This window comes from Pygocentrus nattereri, chromosome 11 (genome assembly GCF_015220715.1).
Source record: "Pygocentrus nattereri isolate fPygNat1 chromosome 11, fPygNat1.pri, whole genome shotgun sequence".
NCBI lineage: Eukaryota > Metazoa > Chordata > Actinopteri > Characiformes > Serrasalmidae > Pygocentrus > Pygocentrus nattereri.
Genome location: NC_051221.1, coordinates 14,140,820 through 14,163,457, shown reverse-complemented (window position 1 = coordinate 14,163,457; position 22,638 = coordinate 14,140,820). Strand labels below are relative to the sequence as shown.

The window sequence follows — 22,638 nt, the reverse complement described above, 5'->3', positions numbered from 1 at the left end:
AAGGGTTCTGTGTAGCACCAAAAGGGTCCTTCTGTTATTGCAATGTCAAGCCTGTTCTATACAGTTCCAAGTACAAAATATTCTCCATCAATCTAAAGTGCGTTTTCACAATGCAAAGAAACCTTTAATCATGCAAATGATTCTTTAAGTGCTCATGGTTCTTTATCAAATCATTTTGTTTACTTAAGAACCTTTGGGGAACCTCCTATTTTAAGTGTATACAGCGCCATGGTTGTTATGGACATGATCGAGAAACTAGCTAGGCTAATTAAACACTTTAAAAAGATGGCTCAAGGATTTTGTAGAACTATGATTTGTTTACAGAACCATTTCATGCTTAAATAGTTCTTTGCACTGTTAAATGGTTTTTCAGCTCTATAGAGAATGTTTTCTAAATAGAACATTTTTGAAAAGCGTTCTGTATAACACCAAACATAATTCTGATGTTTTAACAAGAGCAGAACCCTTTTCGGTTCTGTATAGCACCTACTTCAAAAAGGTTCTATTTAGAATCATATACAACAATAAAAGCCATTTCATCATTCACAGAGCCATTTAAGTGCCAGGTAGTTGTGTATAGAACCATTGCCTTTACTTAGCGAACCCTTGAAGAACCATCTTTGGAAGGGTGCAGCTAGAACATCACCAGAAGCAGTGAAAATATATTTCTATGACAGAAAACATGTTGACACATCATCCACTAAAGAGAAAATGCCCTCATGTAGAAAACATCGAGTCCTCATCAGCATCCAGTGTGACTCTGGTTGGCTCTGTTTGCTGTTCAGCCCATCCGAAGAGGCAGCCTCAGTTACTCATCCAACAGGAAAACCCACCGATATCTCTCGGCTCCTTTGAATAAACGTTTCACGTTCCTCTCTGTGCTGCTGTTTTGTGCAGCACCAGTGCTGTCAACCTAAAAAGTTAAGCCTATAGCTTTTGGCGTTGTTTTTTTATTTCCTGCAGTTAAACAAATACCCATTCATGAGCTCTTATGGATTCTAAGATATCAAAATTAGTTGATATGCACATCCATAGTCCAAGTCCACAATGACTTAGAATAAAATATAGTATATGAAACATATTTAACTAGTATATAGTGAAGTTAGAAACATTTTCACCATCTTCTGTAAAGTTACTCTTTTATATACACACATTTTCTTTGACAGCAAGAATCTGTACAGCTTTCCCAGAATCTCCACTACTGTTAATCAATGGCTGCACAACCAAATGACAGAGATTATGACTTTTGATTGTACATATTCTCTCTCTCTCTCTCTATCTTCTTTACTCTCTCGTTCTCAAATACACAGAGTTTAATCCTCATATTGACTGTTCTTATTGTGTTTTCTCCTTTTTGAGGGTCTTATTGATCTTTGTTGTCTCTAATCCAAAGGAACCCGTGTAATATGTTCACTGTATTGGACCTGGCCTTATCTTTGTCATTTGCTGGTTTGATTTAGTGTTCCTCAAACATAACCTGACTTGAGGGGGAAATGGAGCGTGATAATACACAACTGCTTATGTATACTTATCTACACTTTCAATACAGAGGCATACATTTAAAGCTTGCTTGTAATCTCATTTGGACGCTCAATGAGGTTTACTCATACATAACTTCACCCAAAGTAATTGTCTGCAATAGTTTCGTTTAAACGCTAGCAATTTTAGATATTTCAGAGACAGCAGCTGTCCTGTTCCTGCAGTGCCCTGCCGAGGCTTCGTGCAGTGAGCTGTCTCAGCTGGAGTGTGTCCAGCGGACAGGTTACGATCTGTCTCTGACTGAGCGAAGAGCGGCAGGCATTTTCAGCTTCAAACACTCCTCATTCACCTGCCATACTGGCAAATGTCTACTGCTCAGCACTCGTCATCTCTTTAAAGCTATGCTTCACACACAGTTTCAGGAGCTGCTCTTAAGGAATGAAAACTCGGGTTTGGCACACAGTTAACTATGAAATGTTCATCACACTGAAACTAGTAAATGATCCTTTTAAAAGCTTTAAATCTTTATGATATTGCACATACAATTATCACACTGTTTTAACATAGTAAACAGCCTTAACTAAGCAAACTGTTTAAGCTGTTAAAGTTAACTTAAAAGCAATAATTCAAAAATTGATGTGTACGTATTTTTGTCCTCATTCCAGGCACAGTTGATTAGCCAAGACATGTTTGGTGAGTCAAGTCTACTTGTTTAGTTTTATACTGGAGTCAATCCCTTAACAATCCAGACTTACTGCATATAAAGGTTTATTACTCAGTAGTTTCAGAAACGCCAATGCAAACTAATGGAGCTATTCATAGGTTAAAGAAGTGTGTAATAAAACTGTGGGCTTTCCAGTGGGCCCATGAAAATTGTTCCCAGAGCACTTTAAAGGAAACAACCCCAGGCCTTGTTTTACCTCTTTGTAATTTTGGAAACAGTCCTATATTCCTTGGGGCCTATATTCCTACTTTGAAATGTTCTAGGCAGTAATATATATTAAGATTAAGAGACCCTTATTAGTCCCACAGCAGGGAAATTTCATCTCCGTATTTAACCCATCTATGCAGTGAAACACCGCATACACACTAGTGAATACACACACTAGGGGGCAATGAGCGCACTGGCCCGGAGCAGTGGGCAGCCCTATATGCAGCACCCAGGGAGCAGATTGGGGGTTGGGTGCCTTGCTCAAGGGCACTTCAGTCGTGTACTGTCAGCTCAAGGGGGCCAACTGGCAACTTTCCAGTCACAGGGCTGGTTCCCTAACCTCCAGCCCATGACTGCCCCAATATGTAATCCCTTGGCTCTGTGTTTCAGCACCATTTTGCCTCAATCATGCTTTCTTAGTATGAAAATAAGATTAACGTTCAGAACTCTGATATTGTCAATGTTCAAAAAACAAACAAACATGCGTCTCTGCTTTTTTCCCAGTTTTTATTTGTCTACATCATTTGGACATGGTGACCCAACAGAAATATTTGGAATAAAATCTCTTTACATTAACTTACACTAATAAAACCTACCATGGTTGATCATTTCAGTGAACAAGAATGTGAATCTGTTCAGTGACATGCATTTTTACTCATGATTTTATTATAACTTTACATTAACAATAACATTACATCACACAGGGTCTTTGTGGGTAAGATAGGACACCCCTGATTTCAACATTTCATGGTTAGCTTTCCCTCACCCGCTTCAGTCAGTCTTCCTCCCATCTTACGGGTCATTTGATTACTATATTAGCTCAGCTGACCCCTTGCAGTGTCGAGAGACTGAGTCGACATGAATGTAGACTTCAGGAGCAGAAGTTGTCCAGAATGTGTTGTCTGACGCAATGTCCATTATATAATATTCCAGGACTAATTTTCTACATTCAAACTACTCTGTTCTACATGACTGCTGATGTATGTTACTTGACTTAGGTAGCACGCTAGTTAGTGAGCCTACACGACTGATAACATCAAACAAAAATGGCAGTGCAGCACACTTAAACCAGACAAAGCAACTATTCACAAAGTTTATTTAACCTGTGCTCTGGTTACATGATTTGCGACGTTTGCTTAGCTACCTGATTAGCTCACTGAGGTTAGCTAGAGGGCAAGAGCTTTCCTCTTGGAAAATCAGCTCCTTGCTGTCCCCTGCATCACCTTTGCTGACCCCATGAGCCTAACCATGACGTTATGAACTTCTCCCTAGATTTCTTGAATTTATTATATTATAGTTATATCCTCTAATGCAGAGGGTTTAGCAGCCCGGGAAACTCATAGACATTGTAAAAATCACATGTGATGCTACTCAGCCAATCAGATCTGTGCATTACGATGAGCACTGAGACTCGAGTGAGTGACGCACACACAGGGGAGGGACGGGGTGAGAAACAGCGGTCAGAGAAGAAAGTGAGCCAGATTGTACTTTATTTGATTTGATATTCAGTTGTTGACTATATAAGATGCTGATGTAGCTGCTAGGCTACTTCAGTTTACAGTATTTGGCACTGAATCATGATGCAAGTTAGACATTATGATGTTCTTGGACCTTACTGAATTTTAATTAAGACTCCTGCTCTAACAGAATCAGTCTGGCGTTCAGTTCCTTGGAGCTGGAATGAAAACACTCCTTAAAGCTGATTGCATTTGTAGAGTCAGCCAAAGCACTGGAGCTGCCTTGCGATTCCAGCAGCGTCCTCATATATTCTTTCACAGGAAACATAACTCCATAATTCATATAATAAGCCTCGTAATGAAGCCTTTCTCCATCCTTGATGTTACTCCACCATTTCCTGCAGTTATAGCTCCAATTGGCCAATCTCCCACCGCTCACCACTGCAGTCTGAAAGAATGCTGTAATTTCCATTTGGTCTCGATTCGTGGTTTCCAACAATGCTCTTGGAGAACTTTGGGCCTTCAGACTGTAATCCACCACACCTGATCTGGCTAATTATGGTCTTCAGAAGTCCTTGATTAGCTGGAATGGGTGTGTTAGATTTGAGATTGGAGAAGAAACCTGCAGAAAGATTGACCACTGCTTTACAGGCACAAAGACAAACAATAATCTGAACTCAGGATAATACTGCAAATATCACCTAGATAAACTGAACCGTAGCAATGAAGGCATTCACAGCAAAAAGCCCAGTATTGCATTAATGTGTACGTTTATTTGCATCCAGCCAGACCTAAATGAAAACTTTATGCGTAAATTTTATAACGACAGGAAAGATCTAATGAGCAACAATGCACGTTGCTCCACTTTTAATAAGACCACCAAAGACGCAAACTCCTGTATTTGTTTAAAGATTCTTTTCTGTTTTCAGAGTATTAAATCATGGTGTAATTTGCCTTCTTATCACTGCACTTTTATTTTCTCGACTTAAAGTAAGCTGGAAACTCATGATCCTTCCATATTGTAGACCTCTGAAGTTGTGTGTCTGAAGTTGTGTGGAACATTGGACCTCAGCTGGATTTCTCTATGACAGAAATAAAGGGTGTGTTTGAAAATCACTGCTGATGAACTAAAATGCTCCAAAGCTGGAACGTTTTGTCTTGTGCACATCACTGGATCTTCTGAATTATGAGGTCATTTAGTAGTCAAAATATGAATAATGTTACATCTGTGCCACACTAAGGCCCTATCCCATTTCACCCCTTGCCCCTGCCCCTTAGAACTTAGCCCTCTGTTAACGTCTAGAGTTAGAGTGTCTCAATTTTTGTTGAAATAGAGAGGTAAAGCGAAGTGTTAGGCTTACATGGCCCTCTAAACTGAGGTTTTTCAAAGGCTCACTCCAAACAGAGTGTTATGAAAAAAAGTATTTTCTTTGTTCAACAATTATGATAACCATTGAATTATTTTACAGCAATTACAAGTAATTGTTTCAATGTATGATGGTCATTTTCTGGTCTGATTTATGGTCAAAAAATCGCTAATAGCATGCTAATGTCTCGGTAGCTAGCTAGCTAACTTTCCCGTTCCACCTTAAATAGTCCAGCATTTCTGACGGCTGAAGCTCCAGAATGTAGCTGCTGCACCATTTAAGGTGGAACAGGAAACTTTGAACAAGAGGCTGGTGAAGAACCGACTTCAGCTTCATATCACCAAAGAAATAGTAGTGGGCGAAAATAAATAGCTGTCTTATATCCCCTCTTTGAAAGCATATGACCCCCTAAATGAAACTAAAGCCCAGCAGTGAGGAAGCTCAAATTTTCCCTTCTCTGCTATCAGTGAAGACAGGCCGGGTCACCTATCGAGCACCACTGGTAGCCTATTAATGAAGCGATGTTTTTTTTTTTTGGTTTGGTTTTTTTTGAGGGTTGTCCCATTGCATAAAGCAAGATTTCAACCACTACCCTTTGTAACTCCGTTCCAAGGGGTTAGCATGACACTCAAAAACAAGAGGTAGGGATGAAAAAGAAGAAATGGGATTGGGCCTAACACTCCTGTGCACTGAATTGACACTGCATTTATTCGTTTATTATTTATTCTCTTTTGTTTCTACAGTGACAGGTAGGTCCACTGATAGCTATGTCTCATTTGCAGTAGGGCCCTGTAAAAATGCATTACAATAATATAGTGAACAGTGAACAAATGATAACAAACACAAAATATATAAATCAATAAAGCATTTATAACAAACTAAATATATAAAACAAGCTGGAAATGACATAGAATTGCACCCTCAAGACTACCAACCTGTTAAAAAGTATTCTAAATTGACTAAAAGGTAAGAGCCCTCAGTTGAAAGTTATTCCACACTTACAAACAGAGTGTTGCATTAAAATGCCTTCTTACCAAATTCTGTGGATGAAAATGGTACATTCTGCACCAGCCAGTCATTATTTCACTTCAAAGATGAAATATAGGACAGAGGGTGTTTCAACAATGCTTCATAAATAAAAATCGATGATTGCTGCTTCTTTCTTATGTGCAGAGATGATCAGCCAACTTTCCAGTACAGCTCAGAGTGATGAGTTTTAGTGCACTGTGATCAACAGCATCTAAGGGTTTCAGTATTGAAGGAGCTGCCCTCATATAGGTTACATCACCATAATCCAATACTGATAAAATTGCTGCTCTTTCTGCTTCCAAAAGACAGACGAGCTCTGTTTGTGTATAAAATCCCAATTCAGTTCTTAGTTTCTTGTCATCAGTCCAAACTTCCAGATCCCTTTAGCTTGTAAATAGTGTGCCATTAAAAGTGTTTGTTGTTAAATTATTAAAACTATCACTTTCATGACACTTGGAATACAAACATTATGTCTTTCATTTATTCGGCACTTGTTTCAAACTACACTCTTAAATAAGATGGTGCTTCAAGGGTTCTTCAGTAAAAGTATTTGCATGCATAAATGGTTCTTTGTATGGTGAAATGGCTCTTCAGATTGATGGAGAATGTGTTATATATGGTTCTATATAGTACCCTTTTGAAACAGTTCTATATAGCACCAAAAAGGGTTCTGCTGTTGTTACATTGTCAAGCTCAGTACAACAGAAGACCCTTTTTTCTATATAGAAACATATACAACACATTCTCTATCAGTCTGAGGGAATTGAGGAACCATCTCATCATGCAAAGAGCTTTTTAGGCATGGTTCTAAAGTATTTATGGCTTTATATATGCATATAAACCATCTTTAAGAGTATATGTAAAGCTTTCTTCACAAAAATAGAACCTCTACAAGTACTCCTTGGCTAGTGTTATAGAGAAAGCTGCGGTATACATAACATCGTCATAAAAAATAATTCTACAATTTTCAGTGTGTTTTCCAACCTCAGTTCTACATACTGAAAAAAGCACTGGCCCACTGATAGAGCCCTGTGGAACCCCATTAGCAGTTTCCAAAAATTGAGATTGTTTTCTCTGACCAACAACACATTTGAGTTCTATCACATTGATTGTGGAACCAACTGATTGCCTGCTGATCAAAGCCAAGAGAAAGCATGACAGTAAGTCTACTATTAAACTTTAAGACTGTTATATACCAACGCCAGCACTCATACCACAGCTTAAAACTGCCAAAGCCTATTAACTACCACATTTGACAAAGCTTGCAGAGTTGCATGGGGTATCTTAGTGATATCACCAGTCTCATGATATCAATTCAGTGCAAAGCAGCAGGAGCTAAAATAGCAATAGTCATATTTCAGCTCTTTAATGACCTTGCTGTTCAGGGGATCCTGTGATGTTCATTCCATAAACATTTGGAACATTTTTATTCACCACAGGATGTGGCATCAGTGACTTTCAAAACCACCAATCATTTCTGTCAAAGAGAAATTCAGCTTAGACCCTTATTAGTTCCTAATATGGGCATAATGAAGAATGCATTTATATGCGCTTAGTAATTCGATAACTGCAGAAAATCAGACTTTGTCAGTAATCCGATCAACGTGTTTACATGCATGTAAATAATCAGATAATGGAAAAACTCTTGGTCTACATGAGTCAGTGAGCAATTGAATTTCTACTTTATGACCAATGAACTCACAGAAGAAGACCTGACTTAAATGTAACGTAAAACTTTGTCATGGCTTTTTTTTATTTAATTGCACCACTTTACCTAAAAATATGACCATACATCATTAATTAGATTAAGAATAATAAAAATCTTCTATTCATAAAGCATTTAGTTGGATTCAGAGTCAATCCAAAAGTGCTGATCATTTATTTCCAGTACCGGGGTCTGTTTTCTGTCATACGCAGACTGAGAAATCAGAGTAAGAGTACACATGCACTGAGAAATCTGATTACTGAGCTAAAAGGCCTTCAGATTTCAAGGCCTTAATCTGCTATGCACCTAAGATTTTCACTCACTTTCCACCTGTGTAAATGTGATGTGACAATAAACATGATGTGATTTGATTATGATTTGTACTTAGAAATTGGCGTATGATATTTATAGGCCATTTGAGTAATTAGAAAGCTGCAGGAATCGGAATATGATCACATTATTGAGTGTCAGGGAAGGTCTCTGCATCTCACCTGGTGATAGGGGGTGATGGTGGGAAGCGAGACATGATGTTATTGCTGTAGTTTTTCCCTGCTTGTTGGAGCGGTCATCAAAAACCAGAAAAGGTTTTGGGTCGAACATTATGGGAAAACAACGGTTTTGTCGTTTACATGAATTTGTTCGTTTACATGAACATATACTAATAAGAAAAAAGGTGAATTCTCTTTTCAGGTTGACTACAATGCTGATTAACGTCTAATAAAGTAGCAAAGTAGCACCAAAAGCTGTTGCATGTGGTGAAACGAAAGAAGACCAGTGATGAAGACCACATGCTGCTAAGTACATTCTATCCAGTGCTTTAACTAAAAGGCCCTGGCTGGTGTCCCAGTTTACAGAATACAAATATGCTCACTGGATTATAAACCATGTGTTACACAATGATGCTCCAAAGCAGCCTCTCTTTCTGGACTAGACTGCAAACAGAGGAAGCAAAATGTGGGACGACTTGTTAATGGCCTGGAATGTCCAGGGGTTTTACAGAAAACACAGTTACGTTTTCTTTTATTCATTGCTTGTTCAAACACGGGTTAAAGGGGATTTTTTTAAATTGATCTGCCTAATTAATCAAGCCTTTCAGTGTGCTTTGATGTGAAATGCTCTGTTCTGGAGAAGCTTGCCAAATCAAAATTGTTCTCAGCCGTGGGGATAGGAAACAGACATATGAAGCTTTTAATGCCACAAAATGCCTATGGATATGCTGCCTGATGTCTGAGACATTGATTTATGATAGATTTAAAAAGGTTTAGGCCTTTCAAGTCAATGCCGGTCAATTTCAACAAAACTTTTGTTTTTTCACATTTCTCTCCATTTTTCCCATTATCAGCATCGCGCATACAACTTTTGGATTCACCAGTGGTTTTATTGACATTGTGACCCCTGGTTCCTATCACCAGCACTGTAAAGAGAGTTAGCTCATTTCTCTACTGTAAACCATTTCACGTCAAACTACGCCGATTAAGCTGCACGGAAATGTTCCTAGCTTGTGCAGAAGCGACACCACAACCAGAGACAGGACAAAAAGTTTGTCACAATCCAGTACTTGTTGCTGTTTATCATGCGCCAATTACTTCAGCAAGCTTGCACGTGTCTGCCGCCGGCGTCTGCTCAATGAACCGGATGAACTATTAGCGAAAAAGTGGGAAATGCACAACGACAAGCAAACCCACTTGGATTGAAGTGGGATGCATTTTACTCTCTTGTTCAGAGGAGAGAAACCTTCACTTTCCACAGAATCACAAAAAGTGCTGCAGAAAGCCTTCCCCAGTGTTAAGGTTGGTGTGCTTGGAATACTATTATACAATGCTTGGTCTGATGCATCCTTCTGAATTGAACTCTAATCTCAGCAGTAGATAGCCCATTCTCTGCATTCTTTACACATCTACACAAGACTCTCAGAGCCCTCTTTGTAGCCTGTGCTGGTATGTAAAGAATTCTGCAGCATCTGCCTAGCTTTGCTTGCTAACTCAGACACAAACACAAGAATGAGTTTGTGGGAATAGATTTCTGCATATAGTTGTAGATGTAGTGAAGTACTGGTTTGAATGCAGATGTACAGTACTGTGCAAAAGTCAGAGACCACCCTTCATTTGGTTCATTTCCAGTCAAAATGGCTGTTAAGGCTGAGTAATTCCTTTTTCAGGAGATTTGAGATAAGATAAGAAAATGAGTGAAGGATAAAGAAAGAAACTGAAAGATACAGAAAGCGGGGCTCCTAACAACCACCTGCAACACCGGGTAGACCACCAGCACTGTCCCCATTGGATAAACAGCATTTAAGGGTTCCATCTTTGAGAGAGAGAGAGAGAGAGAGAGAGAGAGAGGAGAAAATCAAGCTGCTTCAGATCTGAAAACATCCACAGGTGTTTCTGTCCATCCTTCCACTGTGAGAGGACGACTCAGCGCTGTGGGTCTGACAGGACGTGTAGCTGTTAAGAAGCTCTTACTGAGGAAAAGGAGACACTGACCGCCTCAGAGTCCAGACCTTACCACCACTAAATGTGTTCGGGGTTACTGACTCTGAGAAACAGAAAATGCTAAACCAACTTCTAAGACTGTACTTTGGAGGTCGGGGAAAATATCCCTGCACATTTCTTTGAAAAACCGAAAGCGAGTCGGCTGAAAAGAAGTGATAAAAGTGAAGAGCGGACACTTTTAATAATGAAATAAAAGAAGAAGAAAAAAGTATAACATGTAGCTAATAACCATTATGACTGGAAATGAAACAGATCAAAGGGAGGCCTCGGACCCCAGCCCAGTCCTGAGTGTGAGTGGATGCGAGAGTGTCTGGGTGTGTTGTGGGTGTGTTGGGATGGGTTGGATTTTGGTTTTGCCTGTGGAGCTGAAGGAGAATGAAGAAGCACTGAATGGTGAGCGTGGTTTGATGTGGTTTGCCTGTCTGCCTCTAAATGATGTTCCTTCATTTTCTCACCGTGACAGGAATAGACACAAAGCCCAGCTATTCCAGAGCCCTCAGTCTTTGCTTTTTCTCTCGTTCTCTGTCTTCGTCTTCTTTTTTCTTCTTCTGGTTAAGTCACACTCTGTTCCCAAGGCTATCACCTAGAGCTGAAGCTAAGATCTGAAATCAGTACTCACTCACAAAAAGCCCTCCTATAAATGCGCTTGTCTGAAAGGAAGGGAGAAGCATGTGACTTGACTGGGTGACATCTGTACTTTCTCTCACACCTCTCCTTCTCTCCCTCTGTCTCCCGGTGTAGATACAGTTCAGCTCAAACACAGATGGAGACAATTGCCTATCTACTTATCTGTAGATAGAGCTCACACCCTGCAATAATATCTTGGCAAGTGAGAATTTTGTAAGCGCATGCAAAAGTTTGCACACCCCTGTTCAGATTTCATGTATTGTTGACTCTCTAAGTGAACACAGCCTCTACAGTGAACACACTTCTGCACATTTTAATGCACAATCACTGTGTACTTGCTGAATTTAACATATCGTGGAAAAAAAAAAACATAAACACCTGCCTTGGACTAGCTGCCCACCCTACACTGATGTTCTCATAGACTCCTAATACCAATATTACTGCTATTAATATTAGTAGTATAATCACTTGTAGGTAGTTTGACCAGAGCGGGATGGGTCCCCCCTGGTGAGCCTGGTTCCTCACAAGGTTTCTTCCTCAGTTCTGAGGGAGTTTTTCCTTGCCACTGTTGCCCCTGGCTTGCCCACCGGGGGGTTTCTGTACATTCTTACAGTCCTGTTGAAACTTTGTCTTTTCCGAAATCCTGTAAAGCTGCTTTGTGACAACATCCGTTGTAAAAAGCGCTATACAAATAAATTTGATTTGATTTGATTTGATAAAAAGGGCGTGTGCTAAAGTTATGCCGCATTTTATATTTTATTTCATTTCCAATATGATACACTGAGCATAAACAGAAACTGTGCGCTAAAATGTGCAGAAAAATCCATATTTTTACTTTGAAAATCAACAAAACATGGAGTTTGACTAGTGACGCACAAACCTTTGCATGCAACTGTATCTCATATTTCTCATTTTGAGATTATGGTAAGAATATTAAGAGGTTATTCAGTCTTATTTGTGGGTTTTTACTTGATGTAAGTCATTTTATCTAGAACAACTGTCTCATTCTGATCTCATTATATGAGCACGGTTTCCTTAAAAAAAGAAGTTATATGCATTTTATCAGCAAAAGTTATCTTCCAACAGAATGGGACATTTTTCAAGATAAAAAACATTTAAAATATGTTATCTTAATATTCTTACGACAATCTCATATTGAGGAATATTACATAGATTCATTGCTTCTATTTGCCAAGACTTTATTTTGCAGTGCGCTAATGTATCCACCATCTGCCAGTGCAGCAAACTCGTTTTATTGTATTTTGGTCATTTTAATTGCTGCATCCCAGAGTTTGTTTGCTTTGCAGATGGTGACCATCAGCTTGACCCTCACTCACTGTCATGTATCACTAATCTTTACAAATATTTTATAAAGAAATTGATTTTCAACATTGGTCATATATACATGCAGATTTAGCGAGTGTTTTAAGTTTTGTGCTTTGTGTGTGTGTGTGTGTGTGTGTGTGTGTGTGTGTGTGTGTGTGTGTGTGTGTGTGTGTGTGTGTGTGCGCGCATGCAGCGCCAGCTCCTAGAAGATTGCGTTTTAAGGAGCTAGGCTCAAGCATGCTCAGTGTGTCCTGGAAGGAGCCGAAAGGAGAGTTTGACAGCTACAGGCTCATCTACAGCTCAGGTAAGCACCCAGCTTGGCTGGTAACTCACTTTTTTCCCCATTCCTTTACACGAGAAGGTCCTTTGAGAGGTTTTTGCAGGTGAATCATGAGCTGTCCTTGCTCGTTGGACACAAAAACGTATTGAAAACCTTCATATGATCATGAAACTACCCTTCCTGCACTCTTAAAAAAAGATGGTTCTTCAAGGGTTCAGTAGTAAAGAATAATGACTAAGGGTTGTTTGGATCAGAAAAGTGTTATGTAAATGAATGGGGAATGTAATGTAGATGGCTCTACATAGAATCTTTTCTAAAACGGTTCTATTTACTACCCAAAGTGGTTCTTCTATGGTTATGACGCCAAGCTTGTTACAATAGAAGAACCATTTGGGGTTCATTTGCAGCACATTCACTTTTAATCTGAAAAAACAAGCAGAACCCTTTAATCATAAAGTGTTCTTTAAATGTTCATGGTTCTATATAGAATCATTTTCTTCACTAAAGGACCCTTGAAGAACTGTCTTTTTTTAAGAGTGTACACTGCAAATATTTCATGCTGAAGGACCAATAGAAATGGCTCAAAAATGTCATGGAATAAAATGACCCTACGTGAAGTGTCACATCAGCCAAACTGAAAAATGAAATCATTGCCATGCCTGTTCTAAACTTGCTAAGTGCCGCAGGAGTCTCTAGAGTGATATGTTCTGATTGAAAGGCTTAGAAAAAGTCCTTCTGGTGATGTATGTTGAAGGTAAGAGGAGCTGTTAAAGGACGGCGACTGCTTTAGAGTTGGGGCTTCTCTGAAAGGTTAGTGAAGGGCAGCAGGTAACAGATGTGGAATGTCTTACTGCAGCTCTAAAAATTGGTGTAAATATTCTCAAATCATCGTTCCACTGGAGAGAGGGAATTACTTAAACGACAGAAATGACTCACCAGATGGGGAAAACAATAAGTAAAAAGCTGAAGTTAACAAGGTAGCCTGCTATCTAGGCACCTTAAATCAGTGTGATCTTATCATCTGCTTTGTGCTGGATAAAGAAAGCATGACTGCTTCCTTTCCCGATATTGTTCGACGACTGAGGAAAGAGTTACACTAATGCTCGCTTGATTAAATTTAATAGCCTTTAACTTCTTCAAATCCCAGGTTTATTACATACTAAGGCTTATTATTCAGTAACTACAGGGACTTCGATGCAAACTGCCTGAGATATTCTTAGGTTATAGCAGTGTGTGATACAACTTTGGGCCTACCCTGATACTTTAAGTGGATAAATCGTTGGCTCGGCTAGCAGTCACAACTGGTTGATACCAGAGGGATTCCCAACGATTGTATAATGTATTTGCCCAGATTTACATTTACATTTTACATTTACGGCATTTGGCTGACGCTCTTATCCAGAGCGACTTACAGTTTCATCATTTTACACAGGTAGATGAAGGTGGTGTTAGGAGTCTTGCCCAAGGACTCTTATTGGTTTAGTGTAGGGTGGTTACCCAGGTAGGGACTGAACCCCAGTCTACAGCGTAGAAGGCAGAGGTGTTACCCTCTGCACTACCCAACCACACCAGTACAGTACATGCTGAGTACTGTAGTGATAGAACACTGATGAACAGGAACATGAAAATGATATAAAACTGATTTCTGTCAAACCTATAAGACTGTGATGAATGCTGCATTACAAAATGCTCCATAACATGACAAGTAACATGCTTAACACTACTTTTAGGCTTTGAGTAAGCTACTCCAACAATGCACTTTTGCACAGTTGAACTTGCTGTAATGATGGCTACTACTACTACTACAGAGCTAAAGATAAAGGTTTCTCTCTAGAGCACCCAAGACTATTCCAGAAGTCCATGCTTGAAATCTTTGAATTGAAGATTTTTTATATTTTTAGATATTTTAAAGGGTTTCTCTGTTAATTGCTCACAGACTTCATCAGTGCCTTCAGAAATTGGCCATCTAACCTGAGAAAGCATGTCTATGTGTGTTCACATTGATTTAATTCCAATAAAGATTTGCAGCCAGAGTTGCTATGCTGGTTGGTCAAATGAATCTAGCCAGATTTCGATAGATTTCTACATCATTTGGACTTAGATTCACTGTAGATTCACTTGTTTTTCGGTGGGTTTGTAACATATTCCACAAGCGTTTCATTCGACACGTTCTACAAGCACATCGGTACATTCAGTAGGTTGTGTTAGAGTCATTAGGTTCTGTGAATGCTTGGCAATAATACACTAATGTGTTGGCTTTAAAAAGAAAATGCGATTTTGAATAGTTCAGTATTTTTAAAACTACTCCAGTACTTCAACTCAAGTGAAAATGTGAGTAAATATCACTTGTAATATTGGAGTAATATTGGACCAATACAGTGAAACAAACCCATAGCCTGGTTGACAAGGGGCTCAAACAAGGTGTTGGTGTTTGTAGTGAATAAATACTGGCCTGTCTAATCTTAGGACAGATTGTAGATAACAGTGGTTGATATTCACTAATACAGTCAGTATTTGGCAACGTAGCATGAAGAGCAAAAAAATAAGACAATATTTTGGCTATTTTAGAGACTATTGTTATTCTACAGCAGAGGTCTGTCCTGTGCAGACCTGAACCTAAAACTGATTAATCAGCATTACTTTGCTACCCTTTATGGTATCGATTTAGCAGTCCAGGACACTCACAGACCATTGAGTCATAATGCAAGTTAGACATTATGATGTTCTGAACCTTTTCTTGAGGACATTTTCTCTAACTGGACCTTATTGAATTTTAAATAAAGATCCCTGTTCTATAGTATTTCCATGGAGAACCACTTTGTTTTCACAATAATGTTATGTGGGTTCCAGTACAAATTACAGTAGTAAGATTCCTCAGATTATTCAGTGGCAGCTTTGAATATGTGTAGCTGGCTTAAATAAATAATAAACTTTTAGACCATGAAGCATCTGTCATAGTTCATGAATGTGCTTTAGGAAAGCTGCTTTACTGTGATGTATAGCTTTGTCTTTAGAACGTCATATATAATCCCGTTCTAAAACTGTCCTCTTGTTATTGACCTTTCATTCTCCTGAGCTAATTATACAGAAGGTCTAACCGGCTGCTCTCTCGCTCATCTTTATGGTTACAGATTAGCAGCAGTTTAACCTTAGACCCCTTCTCTCTCAGTCTTTTTCACTCTCTCTCTCTCTCTCTCTCTCTCTCTCTCTCTCTCTGTCTCTCTCTCTCTCTCAGTCTTTTTCACTCTCTCTCTCTCTCTGTCTCTCTCTCTCTCAGTCTTTTTCACTCTCTCGCTCTCTCTCTCTCAGTCTTTTTCACTCTCTCTCTCTCTCTCAGTCTTTTTCACTCTCTCTCTCTCTCTCTCTCTCTCTGTCTCTCTCTCTCTCTCAGTCTTTTTCACTCTCTCGCTCTCTCTCTGTCTCTCTCTCTCTCAGTCTTTTTCACTCTCTCGCCCTCTCTCTCTCTCAGTCTTTTTCACTCTCTCTCTCTCTCTCTGTCTCTCTCTCAGTCTTTTTCACTCTCTCGCTCTCTCTCAGTCTTTTTCACTCTCTCTCTCTGTCTTTTTCACTCTCTCTCTCTCTCTTTCTTTTTCACACTGTCTCTCTGTCACTCTCTCTCATTCTTATTCTCTCTATCTCTCTCTCATTCTTTTTCACACTCTGTTTCTCTCTCTCATTCTTTTTCACTCTCTCTCTGTTTCTCTATCTCTCATTCTTTTTCACTCTCTCTCTCTGTCTCTCTCTCTCATTCTTTTTCACTCTCTCTCTCTCGCTCTCTCTCATTCTTTTTCACTCTCTCTCTCTGTCTCTCTCTCATTCTTTTTCTCTCTCTCTCTCTCATTCTTTTTCACTCTCTGTCTCTCTATCTCTCATTCTTTTTCACTCTCTCTCTCTCTGTCTCTCTCTCATTCTTTTCACTCTCTCTCTCTCTCTCTCTCTCTCTCTGTCTTTTTCTCTCTCTCTCTCTCTCTCTCTCTCTCTCTCTGTCTTTTTCACTCTCTCTCTCTCTCTCTCTTTCTTTTTCACACTCTCTCTCTCTGTCTCTCTCTCTCATTCTTTTTCTCTCTATCTCTCTCTCATTCTTTTTCACTCTCTCTCTGTCTCTCTATCTCTCATTCTTTTTCACTCTCTCTCTCATTCTTTTTCACTCTCTCTCTGTCTCTCTATCTCTCATTCTTTTTCACTCTCTCTCATTCTTTTTCACTCTCTCTCTCTCTCTCGCTCTCTCTCTCTTATTCTTTTTCACTCTCTCTCTCTTGGCTGCCTCCTACTCCATTCATACAGCACATTCCATTAAACGCTGGCACAGTAAAGACAAAGTTGCTAACAAATATTTGTGGACTGTGCTGAGCTTTCAGAAAGAAAACAATTTAGACATATTGAAATTTGGAGACAATGAATATGCTGATTAATGAATAACTAAACAAGTTCTTATGACAATTGTTTCATTAATTTTAAACATATTTTGGGGAGATGTGGTCAATTCTCCACTACCCTCCAGTGTCTTTTTCACTCCAGTTTGCTTCCGCTCTGTCTTTCTTTCCTCATAAGCTGCCTTCTGGCTGTATCCAACCACCTCTGTTAACACTTACCTGCTCCTTCCCTCTTTACTTCAAAAGAAACTCTTTGAGCACAAGGTAATGAAATTCTGATGAGAATGATGAGCAGTAGTTCTTTCATTAAATCCTGCTCGTTGGATTATGAGTCCTCATATTCATCAGCTCAACGATTTGTCATTTCATGGTAGATGGTGTTCTCACAGTAACACAGACAATGCAGAATTCTCACTGTTACTTTGTGAGAGTGAAGTGATTGTTTCTCTTATGAAATGATTGATTCATTAGTGGGCAGTATAGAAAAAAATATCACAATGCTCGAAGATGAATTTCCACAATCCATGATGAGTATAGGATTTCTAAAGATGTAGGAAGGGTAGCAATGCAGGAAGCTTGCAAACTAGCAGTTCTAATAACAGTTATTTACCTCTTTTTTAAAGCCCATACACTCCCTCAAACCAACTAACCAACTTTTATCAGTCTGGTGGAATAGAAGAAAGAATAGAATTTAGAACCATTTGTCACTGTGTTTTGCACACTGTGAAATGAGACCTCTGCATTTAACCCATCCGTGCAGTGAAACACCCACACACATGCACACTAGTGAACACACACTAGGGGGCAGTGAGCACAGCCCTATCCACGTCGCCCGGGGAGCAATTGGGGGTTAGGTGCCTTGCTCAAGGGCATGGACTGTTAGCCAAGGGGATCGAACCAGCAACCTTTCAGTCACAGGGCTGGTTCCCTAACCTCCAGCCCACGACTTCCCCAAAAATTTAATGGGCAATGGAAAACACAGTCGTCACCAACACAACCGAAGAAGCACCCAGACTGAGGTTCAAACTGGCACTGTTATGGTCAACCGGCCGCAGTGCTACCTCTGCACCACATGAGTGATGGGCGTTTTTTTTTTCCTTTCTAGCTGGTAACCAGTGCATTCTCTAAAAGCTTATGAATACAGACGAAATGGAGCAGTTCCACCGGAAGCTGTGGAGGCAGTATAGCCAATAGTTCGTGCAAGACACAGCGCTTATTTCCCTTGTTGGAAATATAAGTGAAAAGAATTCTCTGTCCAAGTATCACAGAGTTTTTAATGGCCTCAGAGACCACAGCCACCTACAACGCTGCCTCTTTCATCTCTTTGGTAGTTGGTATATTACTACAACCTTCTCCACGATCGCCATGTTTGGTGTTGTCAAAAGCCTTTTAGTCTGGACTGCCCTCTAGTGGACATACTACTTAACATCCATGGCAACACATGGAAGTATGTGGGCAGCGATGGTTACATCACTTGAAATTGGCGTGTTCTTTTTTGTGCATAAAATGAGTATAAATGAGCCTTTATTTTTCAAGGTTGTGAAAAAAAGAGTGCAAGTTTGACTGCCTTTAATGGCGTACTCACTTCTCTGTGTCTGAAACTTTTAGACAGTGTAGAAACCATCAGAGATTTGAGCACAAGTGATAAATCAGCTCCAGTGCGTGAAATCAAGCGCCTGCCTACCAGCACCTGCTCTTTATAGGCAGTTTGAGGTCAAATAGTGTGCGGACTGCTCCCCCTACTGTCCGAATTTCACAGTGTTAAAATTACCACCAATGAAAAGGATAAAATGTAAAAACAAAATGTCTTCATTTTTTTAAGAAGAAGGTAGAATGATGTGATCGTGTAATGTAATTAACTTCCTAAAATAACATATTTAAACACTGTATTATGTGTATTTGTATTGTTTATTTTGTGGGTGGAGTCAGTAATATAACACAAAAGCACAGTCTAATGTCTGGATTGCCTTGGGCACAAATTATTAGTATTAATGCTATTTTATTTTTTTATTTATTTATCATTTGTATTATAGATGATAATGGTCTGTTAACCACAAAACAGGCATTTTATTCAGTGTTAAAATATCATGCTTACATTTACACACACTCCTACCAGACATGATTTTGATCATAAAGATGTGCCAAAGATGAAAAATAACGAAACTAAGGGCCATCGAGTCAAAAATGAGATTGTTAAAGATAGAGAGAGACAAAAAGAACACAGAGAAAGACAGACAGATATACATCAAGGCAGGCAGTTAGTTGCCATATTAATTTTACAGGGCCATTCTGGCCTAAATCTATTGTTTAATACGTTATTTGTTGCGTTACTGCTGTATTCTCGAGTGCAGAGTGGCACCCCTCAGCCTTATCGGTTTGACAGAATTCACAGTTTTGTACAAGTTGCTGTTTATCATTGTCCTTTCATTATAATACCCTGCACAAAAAGACATCACACAACCATTAGGAATCCCTGTGGTGCCAACCAATTATGACTGAGTTATAGGCTAAGAAATACAGCTGAGCTAGAATCGGTGTAACTCTTACTTCAGTCGCTGAACAAAATCATAAAGAAAACAGGGATTCTATCACTGTTCAGCTGAGATTGGACACCAGAGACGTGTATTTAAAAGAAGCCAAACTAAGGTGAGATACCCAGATAACCAGCTTCTGTTGCTAGCTCTAGCTTTTAGTTGGCTGTCCTCCTCATCTAATGAGTCATTTCTGTGGTTTAAGTAATTAATTCTGTCCATTGTATTCATGATCTGGAGACCCTTAGTACGGTTATACGGCTACAATAAGATCTGGCTTCCTAGCAGTAACATCAGCTATCTCTATTCAGGTAATTATCATGTCACCTCTCACAAAGAACTGGGTCACAAACATGGCTAAAGTAGCATCACTGGCCTGGCTCTGTTCCAGTAATCCATATTGCTTTGGCCCTGCTCCAATCCTCTTGACTGCTCCCTACCCTTGTCTCCTTGCTTTAATTATCTATCTGAAATGCTCCATCTGCGCTGATTGTGTACATACTGGCACACTCAATTTTCCCCCGCATTCTTCAGGGATGATGATAAATTCACTGAAGTGCACTGTTTGAATGGCTGTGCAAATGCAAGGTTCTCCAGCTCCAGCGGTTCTTGCTTAAATTAGTTTGATTAAGTTCATAAAAGACTTCATAATTAGTTGAGGAGTTGACTCAGCTCACAAGTTGCCCATTCGTTTGGCTTAGTGGATTCAGGCTGGCATTACTCCAGCTGGAAGCCACTACTGTGGCCATTTCTTAGTCAGGTTAATCAGTATGTTGAGATGAACTACACATGACAGCTAAGCATACAAACACAGAGTGTGGACATAACAGTGGCCGAAACTCTTGATGTTCGTGCTTCACCAACGAGAAGGCCTGGCTCGCAGTCTCCGCTCTAATTCATCCCAAAGGTGTTCTATCGGGTTGAGGTCAGGACTCTGTGCAGGCCAGTCAAGTTCTTCCACATCAAACTTGCTCATCCATGTCTTTAGGGACCTTACTTTGTGCACTGATGCGCAGTCATGTTGGAACAGGAAGGGACCGTCCCCAAACTGTTCCCACAAAGTTGGGAACATGAAATTGTCCAAAATCAATTGGTCTGCTGAAGCATTTCCTTTTACTGGAGCTAAGGGGCCGAGCGCAACTTCTAAAAAACAACCCCACCCCATAATCCCCCCTCCACCAAATTTTACACTTGACACAATGCAATCAGACAAATACCGTTCTTCTGGCAACCGCCAAACCCAGACTCATCACTCCAGAGAACACATCTCCACTGCTTTAGAGTCCAGTGGCAGCACTTTACACCGCTGCGTTCGATGCTTTTCATTGCGCTTGGTAATGTAAGGCCTGGATGCAGCTGCTCGGTCATGGAACCCCCTTCCATGAAACTCTCTACGCTGGTCCTGAGCTAATCTGAAGGCCACATGAAGTTTGGAGGTCTGTGGTGATTGACTCTGCAAAAAGTTGGTGACCCCACTATGCGCCTCAGCATCCGCATCTGTCATTTTACCTGGCTTACCACTTCGTGGCTGAGTTGCTGCCGTTCCCAATCGCTTCCACTTTGTTACAATACCTCTGACAGTGGACTGTGGAATATTTAGTACCAAGGAAATATCACGACTGGACTTGTTGTACAGATGGCATCCTATCATGGTACCACGCTGGACTTCACTGAGCTCCTGAGAGCGACCCATTCTTTCACTAATGTTTGTAGAAGCAGTCTGCAGGCCTAGGGGCTTGGCTTTATATACCTGTGGCCATGAAAGTGATTGGGACACCTGAATTCAATGATTTGTATGGGTGAGTGAATACTTTTGTAAATATAGTGTATATATCACTGTTGTCGAATCAAAACCTTTACAGGAGAAGGAAAAAACATACTTCACTTTTAATCTAAGTCAATGGAAAAAGTCATTTTGGGCTGTTTATTTTGGTCCATCCACACTAATTTGTCAGTTGGGGGTCGGTGTAAAAGTCAAAAGCCAACATTAGAATGGTGGTGTTTACTGGATAATGTATGGTCAGATTGCACTGAGGCTTTGGCATTGAACTCAGCTAATCAATGAAAAATTGATGTTTTAAATTTACTTGATTCAAATGTGTATGTGTGTATTTTAAATGACATTAGGTGCATCAACACAAGTATAGACAAGGGTGGGCTATAATGTATTAACGTGGACATCATGTACACATTTGAATCAAGTAAATCAGTACATTTTTTGATGTTCTGTTTTCTGCACTTTGGCTCAGACTGCCAGCAGATCTCAAGCCTCTCTGTGTTTCTGACTTGCAGGACATCAAGAGAGAGAGGTCCAGGTGACCAAAGAAGAGGCCAAATTTGTGATTTCAGACTTTGACCACAGTAAAGAGTACACCTTCAAAATCATTGCCCTCAATGGCGGCCAGCAGAGTAAACCATTACTGGGCAGCTATAAAGGTAATTTAATACCAGTTTTATCACTGTTCGGTATTTACATAATAAATAATAATTACATGCATCATAAATAAGGACAACAATTAAACACAGTGAATATGTTTCCAGACGTTAATTTTCATGTGGCTCATTGCCGTATTATTGCTTTAAAGTGTTAATACATATTATACAGGAGATATAAACAGTTCAAGTGATTCTCTGAATTGGTGCTGATTTCTTTAGGCATTTTTTTGTCATTTCTGTAATCTTGTTTATGCAGTTGTGTTTACTCAAATATGCCATACATGTTTCAGGCACCTTAGCAAAACTGTTTAAAAGTCATTTATCTTGGCAAGTAAGGGTGTCCATGTCAAACCCTGTATAACATTAGGGTAAATACAAGCAAACTTAAGTAAGTTTGTAACATCCCTGATTACTGCTAGATTTGCTCCCAAATTCCTCCACCAGTACATCTGATTTGACTTCATGAAGGGCTAATTAGCCAAACTAGGTTGGATGATAACTACAAATAATACTGGGCTGCATTGAGGAGACGTTTTGAAAAGGTTAAGTGAATAGATTAACATGTAAAATAAATAAACAACATCCTTTTAAACTTTTTTAGCTAC

The 22,638-nt window shown here is 39.6% G+C and overlaps 1 protein-coding gene across 5 annotated transcripts in view; it reads left to right on the top strand.

Moving 5' to 3' along the window:
• LOC108435589 (collagen alpha-1(XIV) chain) overlaps window positions 1–22,638 on the top strand; it is a 130,847-nt gene that overhangs the window by 4,357 nt on the left and 103,852 nt on the right. For 4 of the 5 annotated variants that reach the window (XM_037542453.1, XM_037542454.1, XM_037542452.1 and 1 more), the window contains exons 3-4: window positions 12,607–12,717; window positions 21,890–22,033. The exons of the other annotated variant lie outside the window; for it this stretch is intronic. In XM_037542453.1, coding sequence (XP_037398350.1) covers window positions 12,607–12,717; window positions 21,890–22,033 — 255 coding nt within the window. The remainder of the gene's footprint in view (window positions 1–12,606; window positions 12,718–21,889; window positions 22,034–22,638) is intronic. 5 annotated transcript variants of the gene reach the window in all.